Genomic DNA, 15,557 nt, shown 5'->3' with positions numbered 1-15,557 from the left:
CATCAACTGCTGCAACCACCAACTGCACTTAGTGGTTGTGCATGCCATGCAGAGTGAGCCGTGTGCAAAAGATTTTTAGCCTATCTAGTTCACTCTACAACTTTTTTCACCACCACTATGTGCTCAATAAACATGATGCACCTTGTCTAAAAAGGCTGCTTGAGATCAGATGGACAAGCCACTATGAGGTGACAAGGTGCACTGTGGACAATCAAGAACAAATCCTTGTATCCTATCTGAGATGACAGAGGATGATGATGCTGCAGTTGACCTGGCATCAGGCCTGCTATGCCAAATTAAGAGGCATCACTTCTTTGAGATTGGAAAGTTGCTAGTGCGGGTGCTTGGTGTCTTGAAACCAGCAAATGCTATTCTACAGTCTCAGTCAGTTGATCTGTGCAGTGCTTCTGAGGTTGTTAGTGCAGCACTGAACTCCTTAAAAAAACATCTGTGAGGATGACTGTTGGGGAGTGTCATCTCCTGCTGAGGATGAGTAACATCCAACAAAGAGAAGGAGAACAATGAGCAAACACCTGGGTCAAAGTGTTGTGCTGTCAACTTTGGGCCATACAGACTCTGGTGACCCTACCATTTCCCCCCATCAGTTTCTGAAAAGATCCCTGCTCAACATCCTTGACAGGGCCATTTCAGAAATGGAAACTAGATTTTCACACAAGAATATTGACCTGATGAGAGCCATATCTAGTCTTGCACCCAAATCTAGCGCATTTCTAGATCCCACCCTGTTGCACCCTCTGGCTGTGATGGCTGGCACTGTAGCAGATGTTGTAAGTCTGAAAAATGAAGTTCTTGTGGCAAAACAGATGCTGCTCAAAAAATATTCAAAGGAAACAGACCTGTCCACTGTGTGTAAACTCCTGCAGGAGTACAAGGAAGCCTTTCCTGAGTTGCATAAATTGTATGTAACAGCCCTGGTAATTGGTGTGTCTTCAGCATCGTCTGAGATTTCCTTCTCCACTTTGTCACGTGTCCTAACCCCCTATGGTCACACCATGTTACATAAAAGAAAGAGGAATTTGGTGATCTTGACCCATGAGAAGTCCATAACAAATAAGTTGGATATGGATGAATTTGGAAGTGTTTTTACAAAGGGAAACAGGAGACTGTTGTTGTAGAGTGGATTGAGGAGAAAGGAGAGTGGAGCTGTTTAGTTACAAACAGAGAGTTCAGTTGGTTACAAAACAAACAAACTTAAAATAAGACAAAAAGACAAAAAAAAAGAAGAAAAAGTTCAAATGTTCTGTTCTAAATCTGTTGTGTTCTACAAATTAGTTTGAGAATTGTAGGAAAAGACATGGTGAATTGTTTTTTTTTTTAATATTCCAACCCTTTTTAGTTTTGTAAATATTGGCTATATTGAGAGGTCTTACTTTATTCTTACTCTATTTTGCAAATTTATTTGAGAATTGGGCCATCCAATTAAGATAAATTTTATGTTGTTGGTTGTAAAGATCTGGATGAATATTTTATTCTTTATTTTATTTTATTTTTTTATTTTATTTTTCAAGACCTGGTGAATAGATTTTTGTTTATTTATTTTTATAACTTGGCCTACCCTTTTTAGTTTTGTTAATATTGGAAATAGTGAGAAGTGTTATTGTTGGGTTTGAATATATTTGATATAAGCCATCCAATTAAGGTAAATGTCATGTTTTTAGTTGTTATAATCTGATGAGGAATATTTTATTTTTTGTTTTATTTTTCAGTTTTCCTCCTGCAGGATTGCCACCTTATCGTGGTCAGGGGGGTTGCGTGCCTCAGTGACCCTAAGAGCTACACCAGCAGAAGCTTAGCCTTCAGGTGGGACACCCAAGTTGGAGAGGTCTTAGGGTAGAGGCCTGACAAAGTGCAATCCAATTACATGACAAAAACAGTTATCCAGAGCACCCCCACCCCTTTCCCGCATCCGTCGTCACCATATGCCCCCTTCACATTTCTGTCTGCCCCCTTAAATATGCCTGTCTAGAACCGGCCCAGCCCCACTGTATTGGCCATGGCAAATTCCTATTGGCAGGCTATTCCAGATTTTAGGTGCATAACAGCAGAAGGCCGCCTCACCACTACTTTTTGCTTTTTTTTTTCTTTGCTTTTGGAATTCTAAGGAGACACTCATTTGAGGATCTAAGGTTACAATTTTATTTTTTCTCCAGCCGTCTGGAGTTTTTTTGTTTTTTCTGTCCCCCCTGGCCATTGAACCTTACTCTTATTCGATGTTAATGTTGATTTATTTTTTATAATTATGTCTTTCATTTTTCTATTCTTTAATATGTAAAGCACTTTGAGCTACTGTTTGTATGAAAATGTGCTATATAAATAAATGTTGTTGTTGTTGAATTTGGAATATAGGGTATCAGTCATTCCGATATATAAGATGGAGTGAGATTATTTAAGGCTTTATAAACCATAAGCAGACTTTTAAAGTCAAGTAAGAGCAAGCTATGTTTGCCTTACGCTTAAGGTAAAACACTGGAATAGTAAAAGGCAAGGAGGTCTGGTCCTGCTAAATGCATCTGTTGGGGGATTGGCACAGAACTTTCTAAGGATTTTCCTGAACCTCGAGGTGGCCCCAGGACTCCCCTCAGAAGTAGCCTCATTTAAGACCTGTTTTGGACCAGAAGCTTGGTGGCAGGAGAGTAGTTTGGCAAAAATCCAATATGGTAGTGATGTAGTGTGACCAGATAGCAGAAGACTTAGAGGTGAGTGGAAAAACTACTCCATCTAACAAACATGGTTCAGAATTTATTTTGCTATATATGGCATTCTGTTTATTACTTTGTGTCCTCACATAGTGTTTCTTTCTTGTGGGTTGCTTTGTATAGAATGAACTCCTTATTTTGAATAAAGTCTTTGTTTTTAGAATTCTGTTCCAGGTTTCATGGACACATGAGGTTACCCATCATAATACTAAAGGCACTGAAAAAATGTGTCTTTGGCAATTTGTTTTCTAGTGAAGAAATGCACCTTTCTAGCCTGTGATTGTGGCAAAAAAAAATATATATATATGAAAAGATACAAACTGACTGTACCTTCCAAACTGATCAAGTTCAACCCCTGGACCCCATGTAAACTCCATTGCTTCCTAATGACCAGACAGTGTGGTGCCTTACAGAGATGCCAACAATAGATGCAGAAATTTATTGTTTCATATCAAGCATTTACACCAACTAAAATGTTATTTTGAAACTTCTGGATGATTTTGGTGGCACTACAAAGATGTAATACTGGATTCTATTTTAATTAAATAGTCCTTTAATTTGTTTTGGTTTTAATGATTTTTCCATTTTTGTGACCAACTACCCTTATTATTCTACTTGCTATTAAATATTAATTATGGTGCGTTAGTTCTACGGACCGTTATTCTGATATCCTCTCCTTACCAGACTTATGGTCTGTGAAATTATAACATAAGTATTTTAAGATGGGTTACTCCTAACTATAGTGTAGCTGGATCAGATATTCAAAACGGGTATATGCACAAATATTTAGTGTTTTTATATCAATATTTAAAAAAACTGAATATGAAAAATGCTCCTTGAATACCCAAAGCCATTATTCGTGACAAATGCACAATGCAAAAATGCCAAGGCAGGAAAGCGAGTCTTCTTAAAAGGGGAAAGTAATGGAGGAAGTGTACCATCATAGTTATCCTGTATATGCTTGAGAAATCTTGGAGGGGGAAACTGATTTAGCATCTCCCTTTAAAAACTGCTATTGAAGAAAGATAAGCTTTTGAGTGGGATCCTCTTTACTCCATTACTATAACTGGGTAAACCTAGTGAGGTAGCTAAATAAAATCAGACCGCCATCTTGTACCATAGTGGTACAATATCTCAAAAAGGATCAACCATTTGTGAAATTGGTTGGAGTAAAAATATTTAAAACTGACCAATAAAATTTGACTCTTGTTGTTACAACACTTTTGGTGTGGGTTACAGTTCTGTTTCGATTAAGCTATATGTGTGCCTAACCAGATTTCTTTTCACACAACCAGAGTGTTGCTGTCATGTTAACCCAGGGCCTGCAATCCACATGGAGAGCAAAAATGCCACTCCTGTTAACCAATAAAACCAAAGAATAACTTTATTAGCTCATTTGAGTTAAAGAGCTTTTGATATCTAGGCAATTGTACTTAAGCACATGAACTAGATATTCAAGAAATGGCACACATGGCTGCATCATAAACTGACAATTTTATTTTTTTTGTGTAGTTTTTTAATAATAATTACACAAACTATTAAGTAAATATTGATCAAATGTTAACTGTTAATTTTTTTTTGTTTGTTAATGATGAAATATGCTTAACCCTCACTCCAAAATTGGTCGCAGATGAGATTCCTTAAATGCCTCAGCTTAATTGGCAGCCTTCTCCAAAGTATAATCCCAACCAGCCTCATCCTACCAGTAAATCTTTCATTGACATGATACCTATTTGCTTTTTCTCCCATAAAAGATTTGAGTATCCATACAAATAGTGGAACAATAGATGACAAACACATTCAGAATTCTCCTTGATAATGAAAATTTAGCTTTGCATGAATTGGCAGAGAAATAGTTCTAAGTACAATACCTTGTGTTAATTTGGTAGCGCTACTCACACATGCTATACAAAAATAACATTTCTGGTGCAAAGCCACGTGCAAAGTCAAGTTACAGTAAAATGAAAATATACACTCGGTATTTCCATGACAAACTTGGGACTTGTTATTCAGAAGAGTTTGTTACGTTCCTTCACATTGGATGTGCACTAAACAGAGGACAGTTATTTCTGGTATTCCTGGCCTTTCCTTTCTATATTTAGTGTCTCCATAAATATTTTTTATTGCTATACCATAAAGTGGATAGTTCTTGAAACAGTTAAATTGTTCTTTAGAAATGTATTGATGCCAAAAGCACATGGCAGAATGTGTTCTTCTGTATGCTACTGTGATTGTTCTTTGTGGACAGATATCAGTTACTGGGTTTGCCAACAAAATTAGAAGTTTGCCATTGTAAGCATGTACAGTATCTACTCAATATCCAGGTTTTGTACTACTGTCAAACACAGGCCTGCTCATCCATTTATTTTCTGAACCTGCTATTTCCTACAGCCTTGGATTCAAACTAAAAACCAACTCTGGATAGTTTGCCAGTCCATCACAATGTATACCCCTTTACATACAGTATGTATAATGGCCAATATTTTTTTTTATTCTGATATTTATGGAGAATGGAGATAACAAAGTACCTGACGCAACAGGAAACCTAATGGCCAAACTGCAAATAATATCAAAATGTGTAGAAAAGAAATCGCTTATCCTTATATAAAAAGGGTGGAGTGGCGGCAGTGAGGCTAAGGATCTGTGCTGGTATCCCGAAGGTTGCCAGTTCAAATCCCCGTCACTGCCAAAAGAGATCCTACTCTGCTGGGCCATTCAGCAAGGCCCTTAACCTTCAATTGCTCCAGGGGCGCTGTATAATGGCTGACCCTGCACTCTGACTCCAAGGGGTATGCGAAAACGAACAAATTTCTAATATGAGAAGTTGTAAAAGGCTAAATAAAGAACAAAAAAAGTTCAGGTATCCAGTTGTATTTTCACAATGTCTGAAATACATGTTTTTTGATAAAATTATTGTAAAGTAAATCACTTCCAAAGAAATTCTCTCATAAACAGCTGAGGAGTGTGCTCAGATAGGACCTGTCTTTAGAATTCCTTTCTACAAGGAACGGCTGACAGCATTGAAGCTTTTCAGTTTAAATAAGTGAAGATGAATGACTCTAAAATGGCCTGAATGTGGTGATACTGCTACTTGTCCAGGGTTGATTGCCACCTTGTGCGCAGTGCCATTGGGACAGGTTCTGGCCTTCTGCCAACCTCTATTGCAAGGGTGCTTAATTACAGTCCTGTATAGCCATAGTGGCTGCAAGCTTTTGTTCCAATCATTTTTGTAATTAGAAGACGGTTCTAGCTGATACTGACATTTGATATTTAATTATACAGTATGGATTGTTAGTTCTTTGATTCTTTTAAAAGAAATCCTTATCACATTATAAATTTTTTTGTTTACTGATCACATTATCCATGTTGTGGCATCCAGAACCGTACTGTACATCTTGGTCTTTCCCTTCTCTCTCACTTATTTTAAAAAAATTCATTAACACAGATACTTCATAATGCATATACACAGGTGTAAATGGAGGCACTTTAGCAGGAGAGCTGGTGATTCCCTTTGTCATTTGCAAATCTGTATTAACTGATGGCTGGTTAAGAAAACTGGTATCAACTTAAATGCACCTGATTAAAACTAAAATAGGCAATTAATGGTTATGAATTGTAATAAATGTGGTAATTAAAACTAAGCCTAAAATATGTTGCTTTAGTAGTAAATAAACAACCTGTAAATGATTAGGTTAAAGTGAAAACCTGCTGCCTTCCAGAATGTAATTGAAGAACCGTGTTCGTTTGGATTAAGTGGGTGTCAGAACATATGTGTGCATTGATATGAATGTTGCATGGTTTAATAAGTTAGTATTAGTGCAGTACATTTGAAAATATGTGTAATTGCACTCTGCCCTTCCTGAATTAAGCAGAGTTTTGAAATTACAGTGTGTATGGATGAAATTGGAAGGCTGGACCGCAGCTGCTACTTTAAAATTAGTTCTTCAACAAGAAGACAAGGGGTGTCAGGGGATCTAGTTAAGTGTAAATTTTGCATAAACGTGGAAAAGTCTCTCCTCACACAAAGAACCATAGACACTTTCTGTAAGTTGTCAAGTAGTGTGGTAAACTGTGGGACTTTGGGAACTTTCAAATCTTAATTTAGATTAAAAAAAAACAAATTAGATGACTTGGAATTCATGAGATTGGGTTGTGATGAATGGCCTTTTCTTCTCAAAACTTTGTTCTTATTTGTGCCTGTTCCGTTAGTAACGGAGTGAAGAAAAAAAACAATACATAAATGAGGATTTTAAGTAGGGGGTCATGTATTATATAGTTAAATGCCAATTTAATGTATAGTATACAGTTAAAAATAGTACTGCAAGATAATTAAAAATGGATAGGTTGAAAGCAAATTAAAAGTAACGAAGAAAAGTAACTTTTCTTTACTCTATTTACAGATCAAGTGGGGTGCTTGTGGCCTTGTGATGGCAGGAAACGCAGTGATTTTTTTCACCATTTTTGGATTCTTCTTTGTTTTTGGCAATAATGATGATTTCAGCTGGGATCAATGGTAGTCTTTCACTTCATATACTGGATCGCCTTTGACTCTCACTGTACGTCTAAACTTCGAAGAATGAAGAATAAATATCCAAGTGTAGTGCCTCCTCTGCAGCTTTGTTTTAAACCTGTTTTGTGTGTGTTTCTGTCTGTGTGCATATAAACAACCGGGACAGACCATAGTGCCTGAGCCTTCTTGAAAAGTGACTGTTGGCCAAAGATTCATATTAACCTTTATTACACAGTAAATCACAAATATTTATTTTCTTTGCTTCAAAACTGAGATTTGAATTATACCAGAGAGAACCAAAATATATTGTTATGCCTTTTATATTGTATTAATAATAATGAAAATGTATAAATGTAAGGGACCTGATGATGTATTAGTACCCTACAAAGAACCTGAAAAGTTTTCTCAAGATATCACAGGTCTTTTTAATGGAAAAAACTTTGTTTTGTGCAACTATACAATTACCAAACAGCAACTATGCAATTTATAATCAAACAAGCAGAAACAAGTTTTAAAAAATAAATAAATAAATAAAAACTTTTTGCTAACTACTGACATTTACAGTGTGGAAATGTATGCAGTTCTGTTTGAGTAAAATGCCCTTTAGGAAAAGTCTAAGCCGCGCAGACTTGCATGCTAGTGTATGTTACATATGGGCCCTTTCAGAAAGGGTCCACATTTACCGATTGATTTTTTTTTTCTTCCTACATTATGTATGTAGTAGGCTTTCAAAGAAATTACTTATTTTCATGTTAACTTAAAACAACATCCTGTAATACATGCCACCACTGTACAGAATTTCACTTGTGCAAGATGTGCAAATTGTCCATGTAACGGACTGGTGCACTAACTAGGGTTGTTTCTGGGATAGGTTCTATGAATTCAGATTAAGCCAGTTTGAGAATGTTATAGTAAATCAAGCACATTTATATCAGATGTTCAGCTGATAGTGTTCCCAAAATTCATATTTTCTTCTTGATTGTGTGTTGTGTACTTTTCTAAATTGGCAATGCTCTCACAGCATCTTTTTATTTATTTATTTTGGTACCAAAATAGATTATCCAATTAAGTTGGACCCCACCTCAACAATCAGTTGTGCTAATCAATAGTGTTAATGCTGACATGTTTTCATTTTTTTCAAGAAATACTGTGCCTTTATTTTTCAATCACAAACTTACCTTTACATTATAATATAGCCAGTGTATAATTTGTAATTGGTACGGTGGCGCACTGGTAGCGCTGCTGCCTCACAGTTGGGATACCCGGGTTCACTTCCCGGGTCCTCCCTGCGTGGAGTTTGTATGTTCTCCCCATGTCTGCGTGAGTTTCCTGTTTCCTCCCACAGTCCAAAAACATGCAGGTTAGGTGGATTGGCAATCCTAAATTGTTCCTAGTGTGTGCTTGGTGTGGGTGTGTGTGCCCTGCCGTGGGCTGGCTACCTGCCCGGGGTTTGTTTCCTGTGTTGGCTGGGATTGGCTCTGGCAGACCCCCGTGACCCTGTAGTTAGGATATAACGGGTTGGATAATGGATGGATGATGTAGAATCTACAGTACTTAAGTTTAAGCCTCCCCTGCCCTTGCCTCAATGAGTGACTCTGTGTAACCCACTTGACCTTTCTGTGCAAAAAAATAAAATACATGGAAATATTAGTAGAATCTTAAGTTTCCTTGTATAAAGGTGTCTTTTACATATATATGATAGCATCTTACTGTAGTGAAGAACGTCACAAAGCTTTTTACATGTTTATAGCTATCAGTAAATGTATTTGCATTATTTACAGCTGGAGGAAAGGCAGGGTATGTGATTTGCTTGGGGTCCAGCCTGAGGACTTGTGGCAACAAATTGAATTCTGAAAGCTTTGTGAAGTACTGTAACTCATATGGGGTGTGAACAACTAAATTGAGCTTTACTTTATAAACTTGTAGCCACTAGGAGGCAGCAGTGCAGGGCTGTGATGCAAACCATTGGCTTTCATTAAGTTCACTGCAGTTGTTTGCATAGTTCATTTAGTTAAAGTGACTCACAAAGGGTCAAACGGTCACTGGTTAACTCTCTGCTGTCCATTTACTGGATTTGTATTGAACATCGGTTCAATTCATTCTTAAACACGCTTCACTTATAAGCCCAGTACACTATACAGTAATTGCAAATAATAATGAAGGACCTTTCCATAGTATTCAGTAATTTCTGTATTTGTATATTGAACCTTTTTACATTAAACTAGCATTCGCTTGGGCAAGTGAAGGCCACTGCACTATTAAAAGCCTTTTCAAAAAGATTGTCTGCTCAGTTAAAGAAGTCATTTGTAGAATAATGATAAATTGATAGATTTTTGTGAATTTTAAAAGAAATTGTCTTCTCTGATATTTAAAAAAGCTTTTAGGCACCAAATCATAAAATTGCAGCATAGTACAGTTGGTAAAGAATTGGACTCTAAGCCACAAAGATGCTGGTTCATGTCCCTCATCTGATCTGACATATCATCTTGAACAAGCCATAACCTGCCTGTGCTTTAACTAGGAAGAAAATAAAATAAGCACAATCAGTAAACAGTAGTAATGTATTATAATCTTGTAAGTCACCTTGGATAACAGTGTCCAAATCTACACTAATCAGAATAAAATCACAACCTGCTAGAAGACTGGTACCACAGAGGGTGCTGGAGGATGAACACTGGCCCATGGTACCAGTAGGTTATACTTCTATTGTTTTTATGTACTTAACATGAGCAGTGGCATATCACGAGAGGCTCTGAGGATTATACTGTCCCAGTGCTGGGGGGGACTGTAAAAGTTTTTCTTCACAGAAAATGCAGCTTAGCAACCAAGGTGCTTTTCTCTTAACTGCAAAGACATTAGTTCAATTCCTGTCGTCAATGAAGCATGTGACCCTGAGCAAGACATTTAGCTTGTATGCAAACCAGCTGTTAGAAAATATATATAAAAGTTGTACTGTGGATTTGTACTTGTAATTTGTCATGGAAAGATGAGTGTGTTGAAAGTTGCTGTGTAAAAATTATTTCCATTCCAGCAGCTTAAGTAGTGGGAGTCATACTGCATACACCAAACTTTCATATAACACGTTTTCTATAATATTTACTGTTTGCCATATTGGTACTGGCAGGTAAAATGAGTCTTCAGCAATCATTTGTAGTCCCCTATCGAAAATAAAGCCTGTCTTAGATATGATAGTTACAATACAATACAATACAGTTTATTTTTGTATAGCCCAAAATCACACAGGAAGTGCCGCAATGGGCTTTAATAGGCCCCGCCTTTTGACAGCCCCCCAGCCTTGACTCTCTGAGAAGACAAGGAAAAACTCCCAATAAAAACCTTGTAGGGAAAAATGGAAGAAACCTCGGGAAAGGCAGTTCAAAGAGAGACCCCTTTCCAGGTAGGTTGGGCGTGCAGTGGGTGTCAAAAGTAGGGGGTCAATACAATACACAGAACAGAACAATTCCTTAATACAGCATAATAATAAAAATTTTAGAAGTACGGTTTAACAGTAGATGATATGACATAATTAGGTTTGGATATTTTTAGAGTCCTGGAGACCTCATCCATCTAGCTGCCTCCCCATTTGGCCATGCCACGGCTGAAACGTTGCTCCGATGAAAGGACCCCTCTTTCCCATGATTCCTGTGATCCTCCATCAGGGATGACTTTACCATAGGCAGGCAAACAACTTGGCAGGTGGGCCGTGGCACCAATTGCCACATTTGGGTACCAGTTCTAGTTATTAATATAGTATTGTAAAACCAACCATGGTCTGCACTGTTTGTGTGAAATTTGCACACCCTGCCCATGTCTGTGTGTGTTTTTTCTCCACATGTCTGTTAGCCTAAACTGGACTGGTCTACATGAGCATTACCTGTGACAGACTGGCTTCCCCCCTAGGTTTACTTCGTAACTTGCACCAAATGTCTGCAATATATACACCTGTTCAAAGCAAAGCTGATTGGATGGATAGCTAGCTATATTTTCCCTTTAAAAGCACCTTTTACTGAAATACTGTCATTTATTGTGCCTTTGATAAACCACACAATTGATGATTAAGAGTTTCAAGGATTTCTTTTTGCTTAGGTGCTTTTTCAGACGGACAGCCAGTTCCTGGGGCTTCATAACAGAACTTTATAATCCACCACATCAATGAACCATGTATTAATGTGCTCCCTTAAACTGTACGTGGTTATCTTGCTATTTAATTTTGAATATTTTGCTTTAATTTATCTGCCCAAGTGCATACATTAAAGTCGTTGTGCATAACATGTCCCCTTTTTTGCTTACATCTTTAAATCCATCATTAAAGGTAACATGAATATATATTTTTAAATATAGCTATACATTTCTAATAGCATTGGGGTTATGTTTTCTTCTTTTATTAACAAAAGGGCAAAGGGCAGAAACATGCTGGCAGTTATTCTGTTGTCTGTTTGTAATGGAATAATAATACAGCACTTGTGTACTTGCATTGGCCAAATATAATACATGAATTTCAGCATTTGAAATAAAGTGTGTTCACCTTGTATTTATTAAACTGTTTAACTTTTGAATGATCTTGTGTTCCATATATACATGTATTCTGCTCCTCGATTGATTTTCTTGTCATGCATAGTTTTTTTTTCCTCCACTTTCTTTGCCATTGATCACACCTCTGAAGAACTGATGACTCTCATGGCTACTCAAAGATCTGCACTTTTTAGTGGCTACATGATGAATTCTAGGAAGTGATTATCATAGCCCTATTTCTTAGCAGTCACATTTAGGTTATTGTTGGGTTATTGTTAATATTATGAATAAGGAGTTGACCTGGTCAGGTGTGGGTGTGTTACTGACATGAAGCCTTTATGGTTCTTCTGCAATTCTTTCCTTTTCTTGATTTTTTTCAGCGATGAACTGGTCTGCTTTAAACACCCACTGCAAGGCTTTGTTGTCATCTGTATTACAAGAATTGGATGCATCTAGTGAAGTTGTTCTCCAGTGGTTTTCTATAGCAGTCAGGGGTGGTGGTTAGACTGTCTTTCTTCAGCCTTTCCAAAAATAAGGCCTCAGTTGAGCTCTTTGTACAAGACAGGTGGCACGGTGGAACCTCTAGACATTTTCAGTAATGTGGACCTCTATAAAGTTAAAGCTACTTGCTAAAGATTGATAACCCCTGAAAGTTGATAAATGCATGATATTGTTATTTCACCAGTCATTGAAGTGTTTAACCTCATCCCAGTAGGCCATATTGCCACTGTTGTTTATCAGAACCACTAGTGGTGGTTATAATGTGCTGTGCATTTTTTTTTTGTGTATGTGTAAGAATTGCAAGTGTGTGGTCAGCTTATGTCAAGGCACTTTATTTCATGATTTATGTTGGAAGAATATTGTAGGTTATTGTGTATGTCTCTGCTGCAAACAGATATCTCTCAGTGGATGATAAAGACAACCTAAACTTAAACCTAATCAAGTAGGCAAAAGGAAGAAAGAAAGTGCATAAATAAACATGCCGGGTTTTACTGTACTTTATTATCCATGAAACTTTTACTCCACAAAATTGGAATTACATGGAGGAAGTGAGTCTTGATGAACAGTTAGCATCTGAAACATACGGACATATTTGATTTGATTGGTGTGATTGTTAAAATAAACATTCAAACCTATTGTCATGTGTAGAAGGGATACTGAAATACTTACTTGTATGTTTTACAAAACATACAATCTATCACCAATCTCCAGCACCATGATCAGCAAGTAATGTTAGTCAAACATGGAACTTGCTTTGAAATACATTTCAGCCTATAGCATAAATAAATGTTCATTGATTCTTGTTCATAGAAGGACTTAATCTGCTTACTGTAGGATAAACATAAAGGTCTGCTAGGCCTAATTGCTAATCAGGCAGTCCTCCATTCCCCTAGAATGATTAATGTCAATGGTTGGTTTGGCTTAGTACCTAAAGCTGCTAAAAATGGTTATTTTGCCACACTGACTTAGCAGATTTAGGCACGGCCAGTACTTGGATGCAAGACCATCTAGGAAAAAACTTGGGTTGCTGTTGGAAGAGGAGTTGGTGAGGCCATCAAAAGGCATTACTCTGTGGTCTGTGTGTGGATTCCAATGCCACAGTGCAGTTACTGGGATGTTACACTGAACAAACTGGCAACGTCTGTTGGATAAAAATGATGTCTTAACTTACTGTGGTCATTAATGATCCTTACGCATCTTTTGAAACCAGTAAGGTGTACCCTGATGTCTTGTCTAAACTTTCCACCACAGCTTGGTCATTCTGGTCCCCAATCATCCCCTGTCCCTTATTGGCCAACTCTCTCACCCCCAAAACCCGCCCCCTCTTCACTACCTAACAACTAATGTGTGAGGAGAATACTGGCACATAATTGGCTGCCATCGCATCACATTGGTAGTGGCTCAAGTGGTTCCCCACTGTTAGTGTAAAGTTCTTTCAGTAGGTTAGAAAAGCACTATAGATCCATCCATCCATTTTCTAACCCGCTGAATCCGAATAGGGTCACGGGGGTCTGCGGAGCCAATCCCAGCCAACACAGGGCACAAGGCAGGAACCAATCCTGGGCAGGGTGCCAACCCACCGCAGGACACACACAAACACACCCACACACCAAGCACACACTAGGGCCAATTTAGAATCACCAATCCACCTAACCGGCATGTCTTTGGATTGTAGGAGGAAACCGGAGCACCCGGAGGAAACCCACGCAGACACGGGGAGAACATGCAAACTCCACGCAGGGAGGACCCGGGAAGCGAACCCGGGTCTCCTAACTGCAAGGCAGCAGCGCTACCACTGCGCCACCGTGCCGCCCAGCACTATAGATGTAATTAATTATTCTTGATAATTATGCCTTTTGCTGCTGTGAATTCTCTATGGCTTCCCACTATCTGACCCTGAACAAAAGCTTCTAAAGAAGGGTGAATGACAATACATGCCGAATTTGCCAACTCTTTTGAACATATTATAATAACATGTTCAACCTAAAGTCTGCAGTCTGGATCACTGTCCCTGCCAATGCAGGCATAATTGCAGACAAAACAATTGGTCTTTTGCTGCAGATTTTCATGTTATACAGAGGGCAGGTTTTTGCTATAAATCTTATTTCTCTATTTATTCAGTCACTGAGTAAAAAATGGACATCTTGAGGGGTGCTATAACATGACACACAAAAGTGTGTTTACTTGTTGACCTGTTAGTTCTTATTTTGTGCTTCTTGTTCTTACTGTCTGGACGTTCTCTTCTGACTCTGTTATTTCTGATCAAGCCAGATTAATTAGAGGTCCATTTCCCCATAACAATTCTAAATAAGGATATGAAAAAAGACAGATTGGGTTTATGTGAGCTAAAATTATTTATCAAAACTGTACTTTATTAATTGTTTAGCCCTTTTATGACAGTCTTTAAATCTGTTTTCAAAAGCTGCCAGGATTCTAGAAAAACATGTCTTTTTGCATGTAAAATGGGAAGCAGGTTAAAAAAGGCCTGCAGAATTGCCATTCACCTGCCACGGAGCCCCTTGCTGGGAAGCTAAAGCCACATTCACACTGGGAAAGTGACCAGCGCAGAGCTGGGGGCTGCCTGACTGCTGGTGATTGGTATGTATTCCTGGCTGCTCCTCAGAATAGTGCTCTGTTTGCCTAGTGACGGTCTAAAGAGTGTCCAGAAAACAGCACATCTGTGAGGCTGCCAGTGTCTAGTAGGGGAGTGCACACACTACTGAGAACGTAAAGCAGCTCTGTAAGCGTCCACAGCTGGCGACTGGTGAGTACCTCTGCATGTGGTGCTGCTCAAGGACCACAAAACATCCTCCATGTTACTCTGGGTGTGAATGCTTTTTGGGGGTGGTTAAGGGGATCTCTGGACCACTGCAGCCTTCTTGATATATCAGTTATACAAAGTTGGTGTTAAATATAGTTGATCAGAGCTTGTCCATACCTGAAACACTAATTCCACAGCACCATCTTGCTTCTTTTATAGGGCAGGTCATCTGACTCTATAAAGTGCCTTGCGATAGGCTATGCTCTTCAACGTGCTGTGTAAGTGTTGACTGAATGACAACTATCATGGTACATGGATTAGTTCTGCTTATTTCCAACAGAAGGGATGTAGATTTAATCCTGTGTGTGGTCACTGTTTGTGTGGAATTTGCATGTTCTCTCATGTTACTCTGGTTTTGTATCACATACCCAAAAAACAAGCTGGGTAACTCATGGCTATAAACTGACCTTGTGCAACTGTTGAGTGCATGTGGGTGGATATATGTAATTGTGTTCAATGACGAACTGGAAGAAAGTGGTGCCAATATAGCAATGTA

General features: G+C 38.3%; 2 protein-coding genes across 3 annotated transcripts in view; both read left to right on the top strand.

The window, feature by feature from the left end:
• Positions 1-7,784, top strand: part of LOC120514387 (leptin receptor gene-related protein-like) — a 64,738-nt gene extending 56,954 nt beyond the window's left edge. For both annotated transcript variants that reach the window (XM_039734730.1, XM_039734731.1), the window contains exon 4: positions 7,118-7,784. In XM_039734730.1, the coding sequence (XP_039590664.1) occupies positions 7,118-7,234 (117 nt within the window). In that variant the 3' untranslated portion in view covers positions 7,235-7,784. The remainder of the gene's footprint in view (positions 1-7,117) is intronic.
• Positions 7,785-14,905: 7,121 nt separating this feature from the next.
• The window catches only part of lepr (leptin receptor), a 275,136-nt gene continuing 274,484 nt past the window's right edge, over positions 14,906-15,557 (top strand). Inside the window, exon 1 of the mRNA XM_039735320.1 lies at positions 14,906-15,004. The gene's annotated coding sequence lies outside the window, so the exon portion shown is untranslated. The remainder of the gene's footprint in view (positions 15,005-15,557) is intronic.

The sequence above is a fragment of the Polypterus senegalus genome, chromosome 14 (assembly GCF_016835505.1).
Source record: "Polypterus senegalus isolate Bchr_013 chromosome 14, ASM1683550v1, whole genome shotgun sequence".
NCBI classification, from domain to species: domain Eukaryota; kingdom Metazoa; phylum Chordata; class Cladistia; order Polypteriformes; family Polypteridae; genus Polypterus; species Polypterus senegalus.
Note: the sequence above shows the minus strand (reverse complement) of the source record. Positions and strands in the feature narration are given on the sequence as shown.